A 17,341-nucleotide genomic window follows, 5' to 3' on the forward strand; every position below is an offset into this window, starting at 1 on the left:
GAAGAAGTTATCTTTAGAAGAACCATGTTTTAATATTTTTGAACTCATTTAAGGGTTTCATAATACCCCTGCAAAATAATTCTACTATGGTATAAAACTGATTCATTCAGTGTTTAAATATATTAAAAGATGGTTTTTATGCCCCCGCCATAAATAAAATTGGGGGTGTGGGGGGGGGGGGCATATAGTGTTACCCCTGTATGCGTGTTTGTTTCTTCATGTGTTCGGGAAAGGGTGTTGTTCGTGTCCAGGCTGTAACTTTGACATAACATGGTCCGATTTCATAATAATTTAACATTAGTGAGTAGTGATAAACATGGATAGACGATGTGTCATGCGCAAAACCATTTCACTACCTCAAAGATCTAGGTCACTGTCTTTGGTTGAACTTTGCCAATTTTCACTACATAAGTGGTCTTCATGTCCTGGCCATAACTTTGACATGCATGGTCCGATTTCAGAATAATTTAATACAAATAATAAGCATGGATAGATGATGTTTTATGCGCAAAACCATTTCACTAGCTCAAAGGTCATGCATGGTCTGATTTTAAAATAATTTGATACAAATAATAAGCATGGATAAACAATGTGTCATGCGCAACAACCATTTTACTAGGTCAAAGGTCAAGGTCACATTCCTCCGCTGAACTTAACTAATTTTCACTATATATACAGATTACTAAATTTTCTGGTTTTTCCTAAAATATTTTTTTCTGGAAATAAATAGGGCCAAGGGTCCTTCCTTTGTTTTAGTTTGTGAGCAGTACCATGCCTGTGACCTTTCTCATGTTGCGGGGGCATCCGTGTCTGTGACACATTTCTAGTCTATATATGTTTTTACATATTGATAGTGGACAAAACAGGGAAACATCATTTATTTGCCAATTTAAGGTTGACATGATGTCATCACACTGAATATGATTAAAAGTAATATTAAAGCATGACACATGGTTAAACGTCCCATGGAATAATTGAGGAGTTAGTAGATGTCAAATGAATTATTTTACACCCAGTGTGCCCTGTTCTATCATTCTGATTGCAGAATTACATCCCAACTCTGATTTAGTCTTGAGAGGAAAAGGGAGGTAATTACACAAAATCTGAAAAGCTTGAAAAACATAAAGTACAGATTATTTATAATGATAAAAATGAAAACCTTAGAATCCCTCCTTGACACCAGACTCAACAAAACTGCAAGTTTAAGACTGAAATAACATCCTGGGGGAGATATATCACCTATGGAGAAGAAAAAATATTACATATTTATCAGAGCTGCTCTTGTCACAAGTATTAGGTAAGGTTATGCTACAGTTACTAGATCTGTATCAAACCAAAAATGTTTTCACATGAACAATTCTACTGTTTGCAAATGAAACAAGACAAGCCTGCACTTCTACAAATGAAGTAATAAAGAAATATTTAAATACTGCACAGACACAATGTTAATCAAATGACCTCACTCAAGATGATGGACAATTGCTCTCTGTAAGCTCTGCATGATTTGGGTAAAGAATGGCACAGAACATAAAACAAACAAATTACATTAAATTATTATATGAACCGAAAACAATCTAACCTCCAAACAGGTAAGCCAATGTAAGAACAAAACTCCATGGTGATGATTTCCTATCTGAAAAATGACAGAAAGACATTTTTTGTAAAACATAAAACACTGAACAAATACTTTTATCAAGGTTATATTGTTTTAGAATTTGATCCAACTTAATTTCAAGAAAAAAACCTTTCTGAACTGAATATCAAAGACACTGTCACATTTGATGGTCAATTTTTGTATCTGGTAATCTGACAACTATATCAACAATATCATCTGTTGTCAATAAAAGGCTTTAATATCACATGTGAAGTTTGGTGTAAATCTGTCCAGTAGATAACGGACATCAAGTGGCCACAAAAGCTTACCTTGAGCCTTTGACTCAGGTGAGCTAAAAACAGTAAAATTTGTATCAGCTACCTTTGTAGAGCTTTAACAGATTTCTTGGCAATTCCTTCAATAGTTTACTGGCTGATATTTCTCTCTTTACCTGTAAAGTAATGACTTATTAAGCTTTTATGATAAATGACTCTAGCAAGACTCAACAAAATTATGTGTAGAGTAGAAGGCCATTTTTGAAAGACTGCATGTCTGCCCATGCATTTAGTTTTGATGAGACATGATATTATGAAAAAAGAAAACACTCAAGTGGCACTAACTCCACAAGAAATCATTCAGATATTGGGAAATGGATGGGGCCATACAAAGCTTGAAGACTATGGCTAATTTTTTTTTTAATTTACAGACAGTTTAGGACGTGATCAAATAGCATGCGGACCTACAAGCTCCTCACAGTGGTTACCTTCCTTTGCGTTCATTATACTTTACCGTAAGGGGAAGTAATCACTGCGAGGAGTTTAGTGGACCTATTTTGCCCTTTTTTATTTTCCTTTTTTTTTTTTTTTTTGCTTTTATTGATGGCATTTTCACACAAAGTTACAATACTCCTTTGAAAAAAGAAAGCAAAGTAAAAAAGTAAAAAATATGTATTAAATTGAACAGATGTTAAGCTATTGATAATGGCATATATACTCAACGATTTCAAAGATTACTTACTTTTTTCATGTTATTTGCCTGAAAGTATAAACATATTGTCATGCTCATTCACTAAATGCTAGATTTATGATAATTTCATATCAAAACAAGCAAATTCGATGAATTGGAATCCCCCGCCGAAAGGGTCAGAGTTGAGGAACGGCAAAAAAATATATCCAGCAAAAAGTTAAGAATGTTACCAAGAAGCAAATAATTTCATTAGTCAAAATCAAATTAAAAGAAAATGGTTTGTTTGGGTGGGGCTGAGGGGGGGGGGGTGAGGACACAACAGTTTACATGTTGATTATAAATATTGATAGAAAATGAAAAATGAAAAAAAAAAAAAAAAAAAAAAAAAAAAAGGAGGGGGGGGGGGGGGGGGGGGGGGGTGGGTGGGTGGGGGTGGGGGTGGGGGGGACCAAGGTAAGGTGGTGACCAGGTGTAGGTACACAACATCACATGTTTATAATAAATGTTCATGGAAAAGAATGAAAGAAGTTTAATGAAATTCTTCCAATTGGTTGGTTTGTTATGTACAGATCTGTGGATTTTTAAACAATTAAAGGGCAATAACTATATGGAAAATTGACCAATCGAAAAAAACCTTGAAGGGCATCGTCGCAGTATCTTGGTTCATGTCTGTTTCAAGTTTGATGAAATTCTACCTGCTAGTTACTGAGAAATGGCTGCAGACGGACATTTTTCATTAAATCAAGGGCAATAACTCTGACGGAAACTGACCTATCAAAAAAAAAACTTGACGGGCATCAGCACAGTATCTTGGTTCATGTCTACTTCAAATTTGATGAATTCTACCTGTTAGTTACTGAGAAATAGCTGCAGACGGACATTTTTTATTAAATCAAGGGCAATAACTCTGAGGGAAATTGACCAATCAAAAAAAAAACTTGACGGGCATCATCGCAGTATGTTGGTTCATGTTTATTTCAAGTTTCATGAAATTCTACCAAGTAGTTACTGAGAAATGGCTGCGGACGGACGGACGGACGGACTGACGGACGGACTGACGGACGGACAACGCCATTTCAATACCCTCCTCCCGATTTCATCGGCAGGGGATAATAACACAATAAATTAGTAAAGTAACTTTGCAATAATATAGAGATTAATATAATGAAAGCTTTACTAATGTGAAACTGAATTTTCCTTTTTTCCATTTTTTAATGTCTCATGATTAAAGCTCCTATTCTGAAATGCAAACTTTTCCACTGAAGAGCTATTTGCTCATACCTGCCAATTCTCTAAGTCAAGTTTAATGAATTTGGAATGTGAGATTTACACGAGAGAAATCTATATTTGGCAAAGAACTACTATAAAAAGACTTTAATTTTTTGTAAAGTGAACAAGCTTTTTTATTATCTCATTTCAAAACATATATATGAAGCCACTGCTTGTCTGAAACACAGTTATTATTGAGGTCTATATCTTAAACATTACCTCAAGTGTCAACATTATTTTGTCGTCAAGTACATCTTTCCTGGTGATTCCAATGATCTCATATGTTTCACCTATTTCAACAAGTTTGGTGAGATCATCTGTAATAATAAACTTCTTGATTACTGTATTACCCTATGTCAAATATGCCAGTGTTACTGATGTTTCACTGATCTTAACAAGGTTGGTGAGATCATCTAATCATAAACTTCTTGATTACTGTATTACCCTATGTCAAATATGTCAGTGTTCCAGATGTTTCACTGATCTTAACAAGGTTGGTGAGATCATCTAATCATAAACTTCTTGATTACTGTATTACCCTATGTCAAATATACCAGTGTTAGATGTTTCACCTATCTAAACAAGTTTGGAGAGATCATCTGTAATAATAAACATTTGAATTACACTATGTTGAATACTAAAGTTACCTCATACGTTTCACAGATCTATCATATGTAACAACACAGACTCCCATCACCCCCTACATTTCAACAAACAGTAGATTTTTCAACAGCAAAAAAACTGAAGATAACTTCAAAGCAATTTAAAAAGGATAAAGACCATACATTGTACTTGAAAAAAGAAGTTTACCCCTGTACAAGGGTACATATATACCTCTGATATAGACAGGTATAGCCTGTCCTCGGGATCTTTTACTACAGTGAGAGTGAATTTCCGACATGATCTGTTCTGGAATGATTTCAGCTACAACTTTTTCTGTAAACACAAGGAAGAGTTGTGTAACTTAGATTTATAAGAGAAATTAATCTAAAGTTTCCATTTAGATATGAAATGTATAGACCACGAAGGTCTTCATGCATGTTTTAGACCTGCTTATGCAGCAGTGTCATTATTTTTATTACATTTGATTATACTGTCCATTTCATATTTTTACTCATTAAATAAGATTCAGTCAACTTGGGTCTTTAAACCTATTTTATGTCATTTGACATATAGCCTTTAAAGTATGAAAGAGTCACCATTTCTACAAACTGATTATTTTAAGATTGTCTGGTTTTGTTTTGTTTCAATCAAGGAGAATGGAATATTTGTTGTTTTATAGAGAAACAGGGGAATAATTGTACAGTCTCAAGATGTATTCACAAATGGGGGAATAAACATTCTGTCTCACAATGTATATACAGCCAGGCAAATAAACAAATGATACACCAGTATACTGATCCAGCCCTAATCCTGCCCTGTGGGGAAATTAAAATTTTATGTAATTGGATACTACTTTTTGTACTATCTTAAACCTTAAATGACTAACATTCTTTTAGTGGAGACTATAAATAAACTTGGAAAAACTAACTGATAATTTTGCTCAATACACACCTGACAAAGTTCTACTGGATTTTTCTTCAGTTAATGTTGATGAACAAAAGGTGCATGTAAAATCTTTCCTGAAAAATAAACTTTTATCATAGACTGGTACATGATGCAAAGTAAAAGTATCACATTTTCAAATTTTGTATTCAAAACTGGAACATAAAGATAACATATCAAATACTGTGAAATCATTTGATTTCATTGGGCTAAATGTTGTCTATACTTTTTACTAATATGGCTATTTATGCGGGGGAAATAAATTTATGGATTTCAAATTTTAAAGACAGAAATAACAGGACTTTATTTGATTTTTTTTCTCAACTATCTAGTAATTTAGTTTTGCACACATATGCTACTACAAATTCATGAAAAAAATGGGAAGTCCGAGGCCTCTGAGCCCAAAGAAATAATCAAAATATCAATAATTGTAGTAAATAACTACCTAACAGTTTGAGCTTCAGATGCACCCGGTGTATGTATTCTGATGAAATGGTTACCATGGTGACCTTGACAGTCTTCATCTGTACAGAAGTAACGAGCACTCAATCTGAAAATAAACACAAGATTGCTCTCATTTACCCCTAGAAAACAAAGAGTTCCAGAACACTTCTTCAGAGATCCAGAAATCTACCTTACTAATTTTAACAAAATAGAGCGGATTGTGAAACACTTTTGTCCCAAAGTGTGGCCTGTTGGAGACAAATGGGTATGTCATTTTGTAACACTATGCTGTGACCTTGATCTTTGTCCTACTGACACCTAATAAAACAATTAGGATCATCAACATACCACAGATTTATAATGTCTGACAATGTAAGACAAAGCATTCTTTTTATTTATAAACCATAAGCACTCATCCTGTGAAGTTTGACAATTGTAAATAAGAGCAGTCTTCAGTTATGGAGCTGAAACCATTCTTATCTTGAAGGTTACTGTGACCCTGACCTTTATCCTTCTAACCCCTCACAACAATAGGGGTCAGCTTCTGTTTACAGGCAATCATCCCAAGAAGTTTGACAACTGTAGGCCAGCGGAGTCTTCAGTTATTGAGCAGAAATTGTTTTCAGTCTGAATGTCATTGTGACCTTGATCTTTAACCTACTATATAGTCCCCATAATAATTGAGGTCAGCCACTGCCCACAGGCAATCATTCTATGAAATTTGATTACTGTATGGCAAAACCCTCTTTACTTCTTGAGTAGAAACTGTTTTCAGTCTCAATGACACCATTACCTTGACATGATGATCTCAAAAACAATAGGGGTTATCTACTATTAACAGGAAATCATCCAAAAAGTTCTCTGGTTATTTATTGGAAAACAAATGGTCGAATGACATACCCTCTCTTTTTTTAAGGGGGAGGGTGGGGGCATAAAAGGTTATAGCAAAAAGATACTTTGTTGTACTTTCTTGTTAAACTCACCATGTAATACAGAATGAATATTCAAAAACTGCTTTTCTATAAATGAAATCATGTCAACCATGATCTTCACCAACTTTTTCCACGTGAATATTGCCTGCATAATGTCTTTAAAATATGTATTTAAATATCTTTATACAAGTGCTTATAATTATAGATCCACAGATCAATTGTATCTTATACTGTTTCAAACACTTTGCAGCTTGTAAAGGAAAATAACTGCAAGAAAACCTGTGTAATCATTCACCAATATTTAATCATATCTCAGTACTTACGTATATTTTGATAGTGCTGAGAGTCCAGTAACAACACCAGTAAGACAACAAAATATTCCTGCATCATGAACTCTCGACAAACATCTTACATTTTTTACTGTATTACTAAAACAAAAAAGAAGTTTTGTTTCAATATGGTGAATACCCAGTACATTAACTAAGCTAGCATATTATTATACATTTAGGTTATTTCTCAAAGAAAAAATAGGAATTCCTGTAATCTATGACAAATTCCTGATCCAAGACTTAAGCACTCGAGCTATGAGTAAGACAATTGCTGATGATAATCCATTCTAAAGATGGGATCAACTACATATTTCAATCTTTACAGGATTTATTCACCATTAAAGTACTTTAATTAATGCCTTTGATCAATTTGATAATTTATTGAAGATAAAAGTTTCAATTCTAGTACTTCACAATCACATGCCATAAATGAATTAAAATAAAATGTTTCTTTTGTTCCTTTATTTACTTTTTGAGCATGATAACTTCATATGAATGATGGAAAATGCTTTTCACTGTATACAAAATAAAGCATGAATATATCTATTCAAGATTAAAGTCATTCTGGCATTTCATAGTTTTGATTCAAGTAAGCAGCATGACATTTTCATGTACTGTGTTAGAAAGGCTGTTCATGTACATGTATTTGTCACTTGAGATATTGTATTGCTATAATGTAGTATATAGATTTAACAACTAGAATGTGTCTGTAGGACACAGGGTGTGCCCCCACTGGTATATCTGTCACAAATATGGAGAAATAATTCAAATGTTTGCAGTCTTAATGGGGTATAGAATAAACGAACTTTTTATGAAAAGGATTCATTATTCTAGGCCATATACTTTTTCAGCTATGAGCATCACACACAAAAAATCCACTATTATGGCTATCTCAAGGGCCATAACTCTGTAATAAGTGCTATGATTCTCAAGAAGAATGCCAAGTGTGCAAGGTAACATTATGATAAAGACTCTAGCAAGGTTTCATGAATTAACATCAAATACTTTTTCAGGTAGGCACATAATTAGGTGAAAATGTGCATTTTTTTACTATTTCAGGGGCCATAACTTCAAAAATAGGGAAAGGAGCCAGCCAAAAAATAAGAGGTGTGCAAGTTTATGTCATGATAAAGACTCATGCAAGTTTTCATCCATTTATATCATATACTTTTTGTGCTAGGCCTGTCACAAGGTGAAAATGTGCATTTTTGACTATTTCAGGGGCGATAACTCTGGAAATAGGGGGCGGAGCCAGACAAAAAATAGGAGGTACCCAAGTTCATATCATGATAAAGACTCATGCAAGGTTGAATCAATTAGTATTAAATACTTTTTTTTCAGTTAGAGGCGTCACAAGGTGAAAATGTGCATTTTTGACTATTTCTGGGGCCATAACTCTGGATACAGGGGGCTGACCCAGATGAAAAATAGGAGGTACGCAAGTTCATATCACGATAAAGACTCATGCAAGGTTTAATAAATTTATATTGAATACCTTTTGAGCTAGGTGCGTCACAAGGTGAAAATGTGCATTTTTACACTATTTCAGGGGCCATAACATTGAAAATAGGGGGCAGACCCAGATGAAAAATAGGAGGTGGGCAAGTTCATATCATGATAAAGACTCATGCAAGATTTCATGAATCTACATCAAATACTTTTTGAGCTAGGCCTGTCACAAGGTGAAAATGTGCAATTTTGACTATTTCAGGGGCCATAACTCTGGAAATAGGGGGCGGAGCCAGACAAAAAATAGGAGATGTGCAAGTTCATATCAAGATAAAGACTCATGCAAGGTTTCATCAATTTATATCAATACTTTTTGAGCTAGGTGCATCACAAACTTCGGACAGATGCACGGAAGCACACATGGACAAGATCAAAGCTATGAGTGGTGGGGGGGTGGGGACAAAAATTAGCAACAATCAACGATCTAATGTTTGAATTTTTCTATTTTTTCGCCAGGATTTAATTGAGTACTTGTATACCTAGAGTAAAACTGAGTTTACCTGCAAGCAGCAGTAAGATGGTAATTAAAGCATTATGGCATGGACTAGAGATCCCATCATTCAAGGAACTTTAATAAGTGCAAGAAATAAAGACTTGTGAAATTGCAATGCAATTGCCCAGTTCTATACAACAATTACTGTTGCTGTCCTTTATTTCAGAGTTACTTGATAAGTGGATAGATAATTTATTTTCCTTTGAGCATAGTGAATTAGAAAATAATAAAATCATTTGCGTCAGTTCTATCATTATTAACTAAGAATATAGCACTTACAGTTTGGGTACTACTGGCAGAGAAGAAAGTCGCAGAATGACAGCTACTTGAGAGAGTGATAATTCACCAGGTAATAATTCCAGAACTTGTATCGTCTTGTAAATAACCTGAAAAAAAGAAAGCAATAAACAATATTAAACCAAGTGCATCTACCGAAATGGTGTAACATACTATGAAATTGAAGCTTCCACTAAAACAGCCATTTCATGGGGACATAAATTCATGGATCTTGACCTGTGAAAACAGTTACAATGAATGTAAGTTTTTGGGGGTAGTTTTAACCATTTCACAGGAACATCAATTCATGGACTTTGACCTTTGATGATAGTTACAATGAATGGGAATTTTACTGCTTCGATACGATTCAATATAATTGCAGACCACGATATGCATTGTAAAACAATTATCTCTTGGAAAAGAACATTTCTTAAATTCATGTCCAGAAATTCACTTATTTGATGCAAATCAAGTTTTGCAACTACAAAGATTGCTCAATGTCTTTCTCATTGTCTACTGTGAACTTACCTGCTGAAAGACTTTGATAGCAGTATTTGGCTCTAGTAATAACAGGTTACCTAAAACAGCTGAAAAATACAAACATCATGCTGAGATAAATGAAGCAGATCAATCATGTGTATTGTAGCTGCAAAAAACCTGTAGCTGTTATTGAAGTCAAAGAAATCTAGAAAATTTAACACTGAACTTTAAAATTAGGGTAGCTTGAAAAACAAGGTGATTGGTAACACCGATGGCATCTCCCCAAATTTACTGTAGCATAAGGGGCTTTTCAGTCACGGAGGTTGTGTTGAGAAATGTGGTCAGCAAGAGTTGGGGTTCTTTAACAATGCACTCCCTCTCACTGACCTCTATGAATATGTAAAGTATCAAGTCAATACCTTACAAAGTATTCAAGTTATGCCCCGAAATGTTTTCAAAAAAGGATGGTTATTCAAAAACGGGACCATTTAGAGTTATGGTTCCTTGTCACTACACTTCCTTTCAATGAGCTCTATCATTGTATAAAGTAACAACTTCGTACCTTCAAAATATTTTGAGTTATCCTAAATATCACTTACCATTAGTATAAATATCCCTAATTACCATTAGTATAAATGTCACTTACCATTAGTTTAAATATCACTTACCTTTAGTATAAATATCACTTACCATTAGTATAAATGTCACTTACCATTAGTATAAATGTCACTTATCATCAGTATAAATCTTACTAACAATTAGCATAAATGTCACTTACCATTAGCACAAATATCACTTACCATTAGTATAAGTATCACTTACATTAGTATAAGTATCACTTACCATTAGTATAAGTATCACTTACCATTAATACATGTATAATTTCACTTACCATTACCTTAAATGTCCCTTACCATTAGAGAAAATATCACTTACAATCAGCACAAATACCACTTACCATTAGCTTCACAAATGTCTGCAGGATCTATCAGCAATTTAAACGTATACACCAGGCTCTATAAACGAGAAATGAGTGCATCTTTAAAACAAAAATTAACTGTTAAAGAACACCACTGCAAATTATCTATAATTTAAGTATAAAGTTGATAAAATCATTTTCTTTTAAACAAATTACAATGAACTTTGTTTTTTCAAATATTGCTACCAGCAAGGCTTTTCCCCTTTCTTTAACAGACAAAATTTTGGTGACTTCCCAAGTCAAAAATTAGATTTCCCAGATATGGCACATACATACCTTTGCTAAAGACCCTACCAATCAACTTACTAATGGCCCACCCACTTAGCTCAGTAGGTAAGAGCGTTGGTCTACGGACTGCGGGGTCTTGAGTTCGATCCTCGGGCGGGGCGTATGTTCTCTGTGACTATTTGATAAATGACATTGTGTCTGAAATCATTAGTCCTCCACCTCTGATTCATGTGGGGAAGTTGGCAGTTACTTGCGGAGAACGGGATTGTTAACTGCCCGCCATTTCATGACTGAAATACTGTTGAAAAACAGCGTTAAACCCAAAACAAACAAAAAAACAACTTACTAATGGCATTGTGTTGAATTAGTCTTTAGTGAAAACAAAATCTTTTGCAATGCAACAATCATGTAAAAACACTACTTTTTATCAAATTAGTCTTTGTGCTAGGTTTATAATAGTACGTACCTAATACAATAGAGCCAATTTTTTCCTAGAAATGATTGTTATACTTGACATTAAATTGTGAACAGTTTATATATTCAGCCAAGTTAAATTCATCTGAGACTGGTGAAATTTTCTACATTTACAATTAGAATTTAGTAATAAACTATTCAAGTGGAAGAAAGGCATCAAACACCTTTAACAGCTAAGTCCATACATTTGTAGTTTGAAAAATAATACAGACAACACCAGATCATAGAAAAAAAGAGAGATTTTACATGAAAATTAAACAGCATATAAACCCATATATTACTCTACAAAATGATTGTAAATTTACTAATACAAATGTATATGAACTCCATAAAAGGCCACTGGATATAGGTGCCACATATTTGGACAGTTCAGCACCTTTAAAAAACACACCATTTTCAAAAGACTTACATATCTATGTTTTGATGCATTTGCAATAATGTCCCAGCGCTGAAATTTCACATAACTAGGTTTAACATAGTTTTCAACAATCGTTTACTTTTATGTCTTTAAAAATGGCATTCATTTCTGAAGGGGAACAGCCTTTTTAGAATATTTTAAGTATCCAATTGTATGGGACAGTATGGTAAAACTTATTTCGGACAGGCAAATTATTGGTAAAGATATACTAAAATACATAAAAATATTTCTGTGGTTTAGTGATATACTGCTAATTAAAACCTTAAGTAGGTGCCTCGGTGGCCAGGTAGTTAGGGTCACTGACTTTGAATCCCTCCCCTGACAAAAAAGTTCATGAACTTCATGAATTTATTTATGAACAAATTCATGAAACAGTTCATGAATAAATATTCATGAGAGTCAAAATTTATGCTTCATGAATTTCAATATTCATGAACTTGTTCATGAATTAAAAATAATACATGAACAAGTTCATGAATATTGAAATTCTTGAAACATAAATTTTGTCTCTCATGAATATTTATTCATGAATATTGAAATTCATGAAACATAAATATATTTATTCATGAATTTTAATTCATGAATATTGAAATTCATGAAACATAAATTTTGATTCTCATAATTATTTATTCATGAACAAATTCATGAATATTGAAATTCATGCAACTTAAATTTTGATTCTCATGAATTTTTATTCATGAACTTGATATTCATGAACTAGTTCATGAATATTGAAATTCATGAAACATAAATTTTGATTTTCATGAATATTTATTCATGAACTATTTTTGTAAGAAAAGAAAAAAGTTCATGAACAAATTCATGAACTAGTCAAGGAAACCTGGTAGGAGTGTAACACTATGAAACCCGAGAGATCTGCATGTAATGGAATTCTTTTAACAATTTCGGTAGAGCTTGATACAAGAAAAAATCCTGTAGGTCAAAAGTGTTGTTCAGTTAGCCTGGCCAGAGACTGTTTTTTTTTAGTCTTTGCTGAGTCACTGTGACAATGACATTTTCCATCCTCGACAAATGACATACTGAGTAAAACAGTAAACTAGAGTGGGATTGGGAGCATAATCAGAAGTAAACAATTGCTGTATAAAATACAAAACATTAAGTTCAACGATGTATAATTTACTTTAATCTCAAGATTGAAATTCAGATACATGTACTAGCTTTGCTTCAGGGTCGTGAAAACCTGTGACATTTTAAAAGGATTTTATTTTTTTTAAATGAATGATTTATAACAACACCATAATTACTTATTTGATTTTCAGTATACTCATGTTCCTTTTAAACAATTCCTAACTGTAGTATGATAATTATTTCCTTCTTATTTGCTGCACAACTTCTCAAAAATTGCTGAATCATATGTGCAAAAAATGTCCCAGCATGCAACAAAATAATGGAAACTGATCATGTGACATTATGAATTTAATGTTCATGAACATTCATGAAAAGTTCATGAACTTTTTCATTTATAGTAAAAGGTAATAAACCTAAGTTTTATGTTTAATGAATGAACAGTTCAGAAACTCACAATTGGGTTCAAGAACTGGTTACACTGAACTAGAAAATGGTTTTGAATAATTTTAGTACTTTTAATGAACCTGTGTTCATGAACAATTTTGGTTCTTAGTCTTAGTCTAGACCAACAGTAACTGTTCAGGAACTGGTAAAGTTCTATAAGTTCTTGCAATTTTGCAGTTTTTTAACCAATGTTCAAGAACTATCATTGTTCTAGAATCACAGTCTAAGAACTGTTATGCTGGTTCAAGAACAGTTCTCTAAGTTCTTCAGAAGTTCTTGAATGTTCAAGAACTTAATACTAGTTCTAGAACATTTTTACAGCGTCATAACCCTGTAGTTCCTGAATCACAATTTCAATCATTATCTAAATTTCATTTTCAAGTTCATGAATTTCTTAAATCATTTAATGGATTTTCTGTAATGTTCATGAACTACACTTACAAGTTCATGAAATGAAAGTAATATTCTTGAACTTGAGACTTCATGAATTTAAGTTTGTGAACTTTTCCTTGTAGTTCATGAACTTTTTTGTTAATTCATGAATTCTTACAAATTCATGAATAAATTCATGAAGTTCATGAACCTTTTTCACAGGGGCTTGCCCCTCACCGATCTGGGTTCGAGCCTCATTCAGAGCATTGAATTCTTCATGTAAGGAAGCCATCCAGCCGGCTTATAGAAGGTCAGTGGTTCAAGTCAGGTACCCATCCATGATAAAATAATGCACAGAGGGGCATCTGTGGTCTTCCTCCACCTATAATTGTGTCGGTGCGACGTTAAACCAATCAGAAAAAAAAATTAAGTATTTATGCAAAAAAAGTAGTAACAAGCTATGTCTTCATAAAGTATGAAGCAAACCTTGGCTTTTGCATATTTTTCACATTGTGCCTTGAGAAGTGAGAGGTTACCACTGGTATCTAGGTATTGTAAGACTGCCTCAAAATATCCCAACTGCTCTTCTAACTGTTTGATCACACATTCCTCCATCTATCATTCAAATCTAAATACAAGAACAAATATTTTATATAATACATAAAATAAGCTGGCATGTAGTAAATCATATGTATGTAACAGGGTGAGAAAATGTGTAGCTAAATTTTTCAAAATTATAAATTAAGTTTTAAACTAGGTAATACTTAAATGAATTTTTTTTTTTATTTTAGTGTGTGTTGAGTATTGTACTCCAAATTAGTTATATTTCATATTTTATTACAATCAATTTTGTTGTCCATTTTGTATCTAAGGATTTGAAAACAAGTTTTGGTAGATACCTTATACTGTTAAATCGATAACTGAACATATTTAGCTAAAACTCAGTATCTCAAACTCGTGTATCTCCAGCTTCCAGCTGTATCACGGAATTTTTTAAGTCCTGTGAAATTTACTTCTTACTGTATGAATTTTCACTTTGTTTTTCCTGTCTGGTCCATAGCTGTGTCATGTGTTGGGCATGACATATTATCACATTATGGGGATCATTTGTGCTAAGTAATATTAAAATCCTTTAATGGATGACAGATGGGCTGGACAGGAAAAAAAACCTATTGACCTCCAAGTGTGACCATGACCTTTTAGCTAGGGCTATTGATGATAACTGAGCCGCACTATGAGAAAACCAACATAGTACATTTGCGACCAGCATGGATCCAGACCAGCCTGCGCATCCGCGCAGTCTGGTCAGGATCCATGCTGTTCGCTAACAGTTTTTCTAATTGCAATAGGCTTTGAAAGTGAAGTCTGGATCCATGCTGGTTGCAAAGGAACTATACTGGTTTTCTTATGGTGCGGCTCATATTTTGTCCTTTTAATATGGGCACATTTATGCCAACTAGTACTATATCTCAACAGATGTCAGAGTTCTGGACTGGACACAACAGACCGCTGTTAAGGTATCCGATCCACTAATAGGTAACATTTCAATGCCTGGTGGCCCCATGTTTTGTATCAGTTGAAAGTTTTGTCTGCAGCATTAGAATTAGTAAATAAGATGACCATAAATGATATGCAAAGGTCATTTCAGTCATGTTTTTTGACTGCGAAATGACAAATCTTACACTGTAATAACTGGAGTTCTGTTGAATTATCATTGAAGACTTGAAAGTAAAATAATAAAAGTTCTATAACATATAATCTAACACGACCAGCAAATAACCTACATACATGTAGAGCAAAATCTATCTAGGGTTATTCTGCAATAAACCATTCGCGTGCAATGACATCATCCGATCCAGGTGCGTAGCACGGTCGTAAAAAGTAGTTACCATTTTTTCTAACACTGTTGATACTAGCATGTCATGTTAGAATCGAAATAACAAGTTCCCAAGTGTGATTTATCATAGAATAACCCGAGTTTTTCGTTCTTATGCAAAACAATATATCACTCTGGCCTATGGCCTTCGTGATATATTCTTACGCATAAGAACTCAAAACACGGGTTATTCTATGATAAACCACTTTTGTGAACTTATTATTTCTTAATTTGACATGTATTTTAAATTTCCTTTTTAGTAGACAATACATTTTCAAATGATACCAAAATTATAAGAGCTTACCAGGCATCAATAGTTGTTATATTTTAATAGCACTGTTATATAAACTTGCTTATTTGTGGACCTTAATGCCGTGTTCATCTTTGACTTCAAAGAGTGGCCTTGAACTTTAAGCTAGGGGCCTTTAAGTTCTTCATTATGCATCATCTTTGAGTCAGATAATATTAAAGTCCCTTTCTATTGGTTTCTACTGGTTTTGTAGAATCTCCTTGAGTTCTTGTCTATATGTCAAATTATGTTTTCTACCTTTTTAAGTTACACTTCCAATTTTTTAGTAAAGTTAAAGTTTAGGTAAAGTCAATAATGATGGTTGATCAAAAAATATAATTATTATGATATCAAATATTGTTGATATATATTATGGTCAACTTACAGACCAGAGAGAAAAACCTGTTGAACCTTGACCTGCAAAGAGTGTCACTGTGACCTTGACATCTGAGTCAGTGATCCAGGTTTTGCATATCATCTTATTATGGGGGAACATTTGAGCCAAGTGTTTTATGCCCTTTTCTCAATATTCCGAGCCCCTATACTGCAGTATTGGTATTTCAGCTCTTGTTAATAATAGATTTTAGTTTCAAGAGTTTTTGCTATATTTTGATACTCTAACATTTAAAGTCAAACAATTCCCATGAACAAAAAAATCTAAAAATACCCATCAACAAACAATCCAGGCTTTCACATGATGACCCTCACCCTCTGAAACAGCCAGATCTGCTCTCATTGGACTTGTGGACTTTTTTTTAAAGTTTTTTCTTAATATCCTGCTGCACATATTTCTATTTCAATGTCAATAATACTATTTTCTTTTCATTCCTTCTTAACTGTCATATTGTTTTCTACAAAATGCATAAAATTTAGAAACAGGAAATAGCTGCAAGCGCTAATTTTCCAAAGGCTCGGATCAATGAGAAGGCATGGAATTACGAGAAAGAGGAGAAACTATGGACGGAAGGAAGGATAGACGGAAAACACAATCCTATAGTACCCAACACTGGTTTTCGACCAAGTGGGGACAAATAAACAGTTAAATGACAACTATACTTCTTTATTTCAGACGAAATTATGACGTTTCGGGTCTGATTATCGCCCTTGGTTCATGGACTGAATAAAACCTGACATGTCTGCTATCCGTATTTATATTACGGTATGCACATTTTCTCATAAGTGCCGATTGCAGTTTGTAGTATATAGCCAGATCCAATATTGATTACAAGTCCTTCCCTCTCCTTGATAATCAAGCATAGTCTCTGACATTATTTTTATTGGTTGCGTTCTATGTCTAAAATCTATGAATGAACTTTAAACCCCTACTGTACCGCT

The 17,341-nt window shown here is 33.6% G+C and overlaps 1 protein-coding gene across 1 annotated transcript in view; it reads right to left on the minus strand.

Annotated features, from left to right (window-relative positions):
* The window catches only part of LOC123557855 (minichromosome maintenance domain-containing protein 2-like), a 32,214-nt gene extending 15,107 nt beyond the window's left edge, over positions 1 to 17,107 (minus strand). The window contains exons 1-14 of the mRNA XM_053544218.1: positions 17,063 to 17,107; positions 14,328 to 14,469; positions 10,796 to 10,853; positions 9,886 to 9,944; positions 9,361 to 9,467; positions 7,074 to 7,178; positions 5,820 to 5,924; positions 5,384 to 5,451; positions 4,664 to 4,765; positions 4,049 to 4,146; positions 2,612 to 2,629; positions 1,976 to 2,045; positions 1,580 to 1,633; positions 1,160 to 1,239 (exon numbers count right to left, since the gene is read on the minus strand). Of these exons, the coding sequence (XP_053400193.1) occupies positions 1,160 to 1,239; positions 1,580 to 1,633; positions 1,976 to 2,045; positions 2,612 to 2,629; positions 4,049 to 4,146; positions 4,664 to 4,765; positions 5,384 to 5,451; positions 5,820 to 5,924; positions 7,074 to 7,178; positions 9,361 to 9,467; positions 9,886 to 9,944; positions 10,796 to 10,853; positions 14,328 to 14,456 (1,053 nt within the window). The 5' untranslated portion in view covers positions 14,457 to 14,469; positions 17,063 to 17,107. The remainder of the gene's footprint in view (positions 1 to 1,159; positions 1,240 to 1,579; positions 1,634 to 1,975; positions 2,046 to 2,611; positions 2,630 to 4,048; positions 4,147 to 4,663; positions 4,766 to 5,383; positions 5,452 to 5,819; positions 5,925 to 7,073; positions 7,179 to 9,360; positions 9,468 to 9,885; positions 9,945 to 10,795; positions 10,854 to 14,327; positions 14,470 to 17,062) is intronic.
* Positions 17,108 to 17,341: the final 234 nt, after the last annotated feature.

The sequence above is a fragment of the Mercenaria mercenaria genome, chromosome 5 (assembly GCF_021730395.1).
Source record: "Mercenaria mercenaria strain notata chromosome 5, MADL_Memer_1, whole genome shotgun sequence".
Taxonomy (NCBI): Eukaryota; Metazoa; Mollusca; class Bivalvia; order Venerida; family Veneridae; genus Mercenaria; species Mercenaria mercenaria.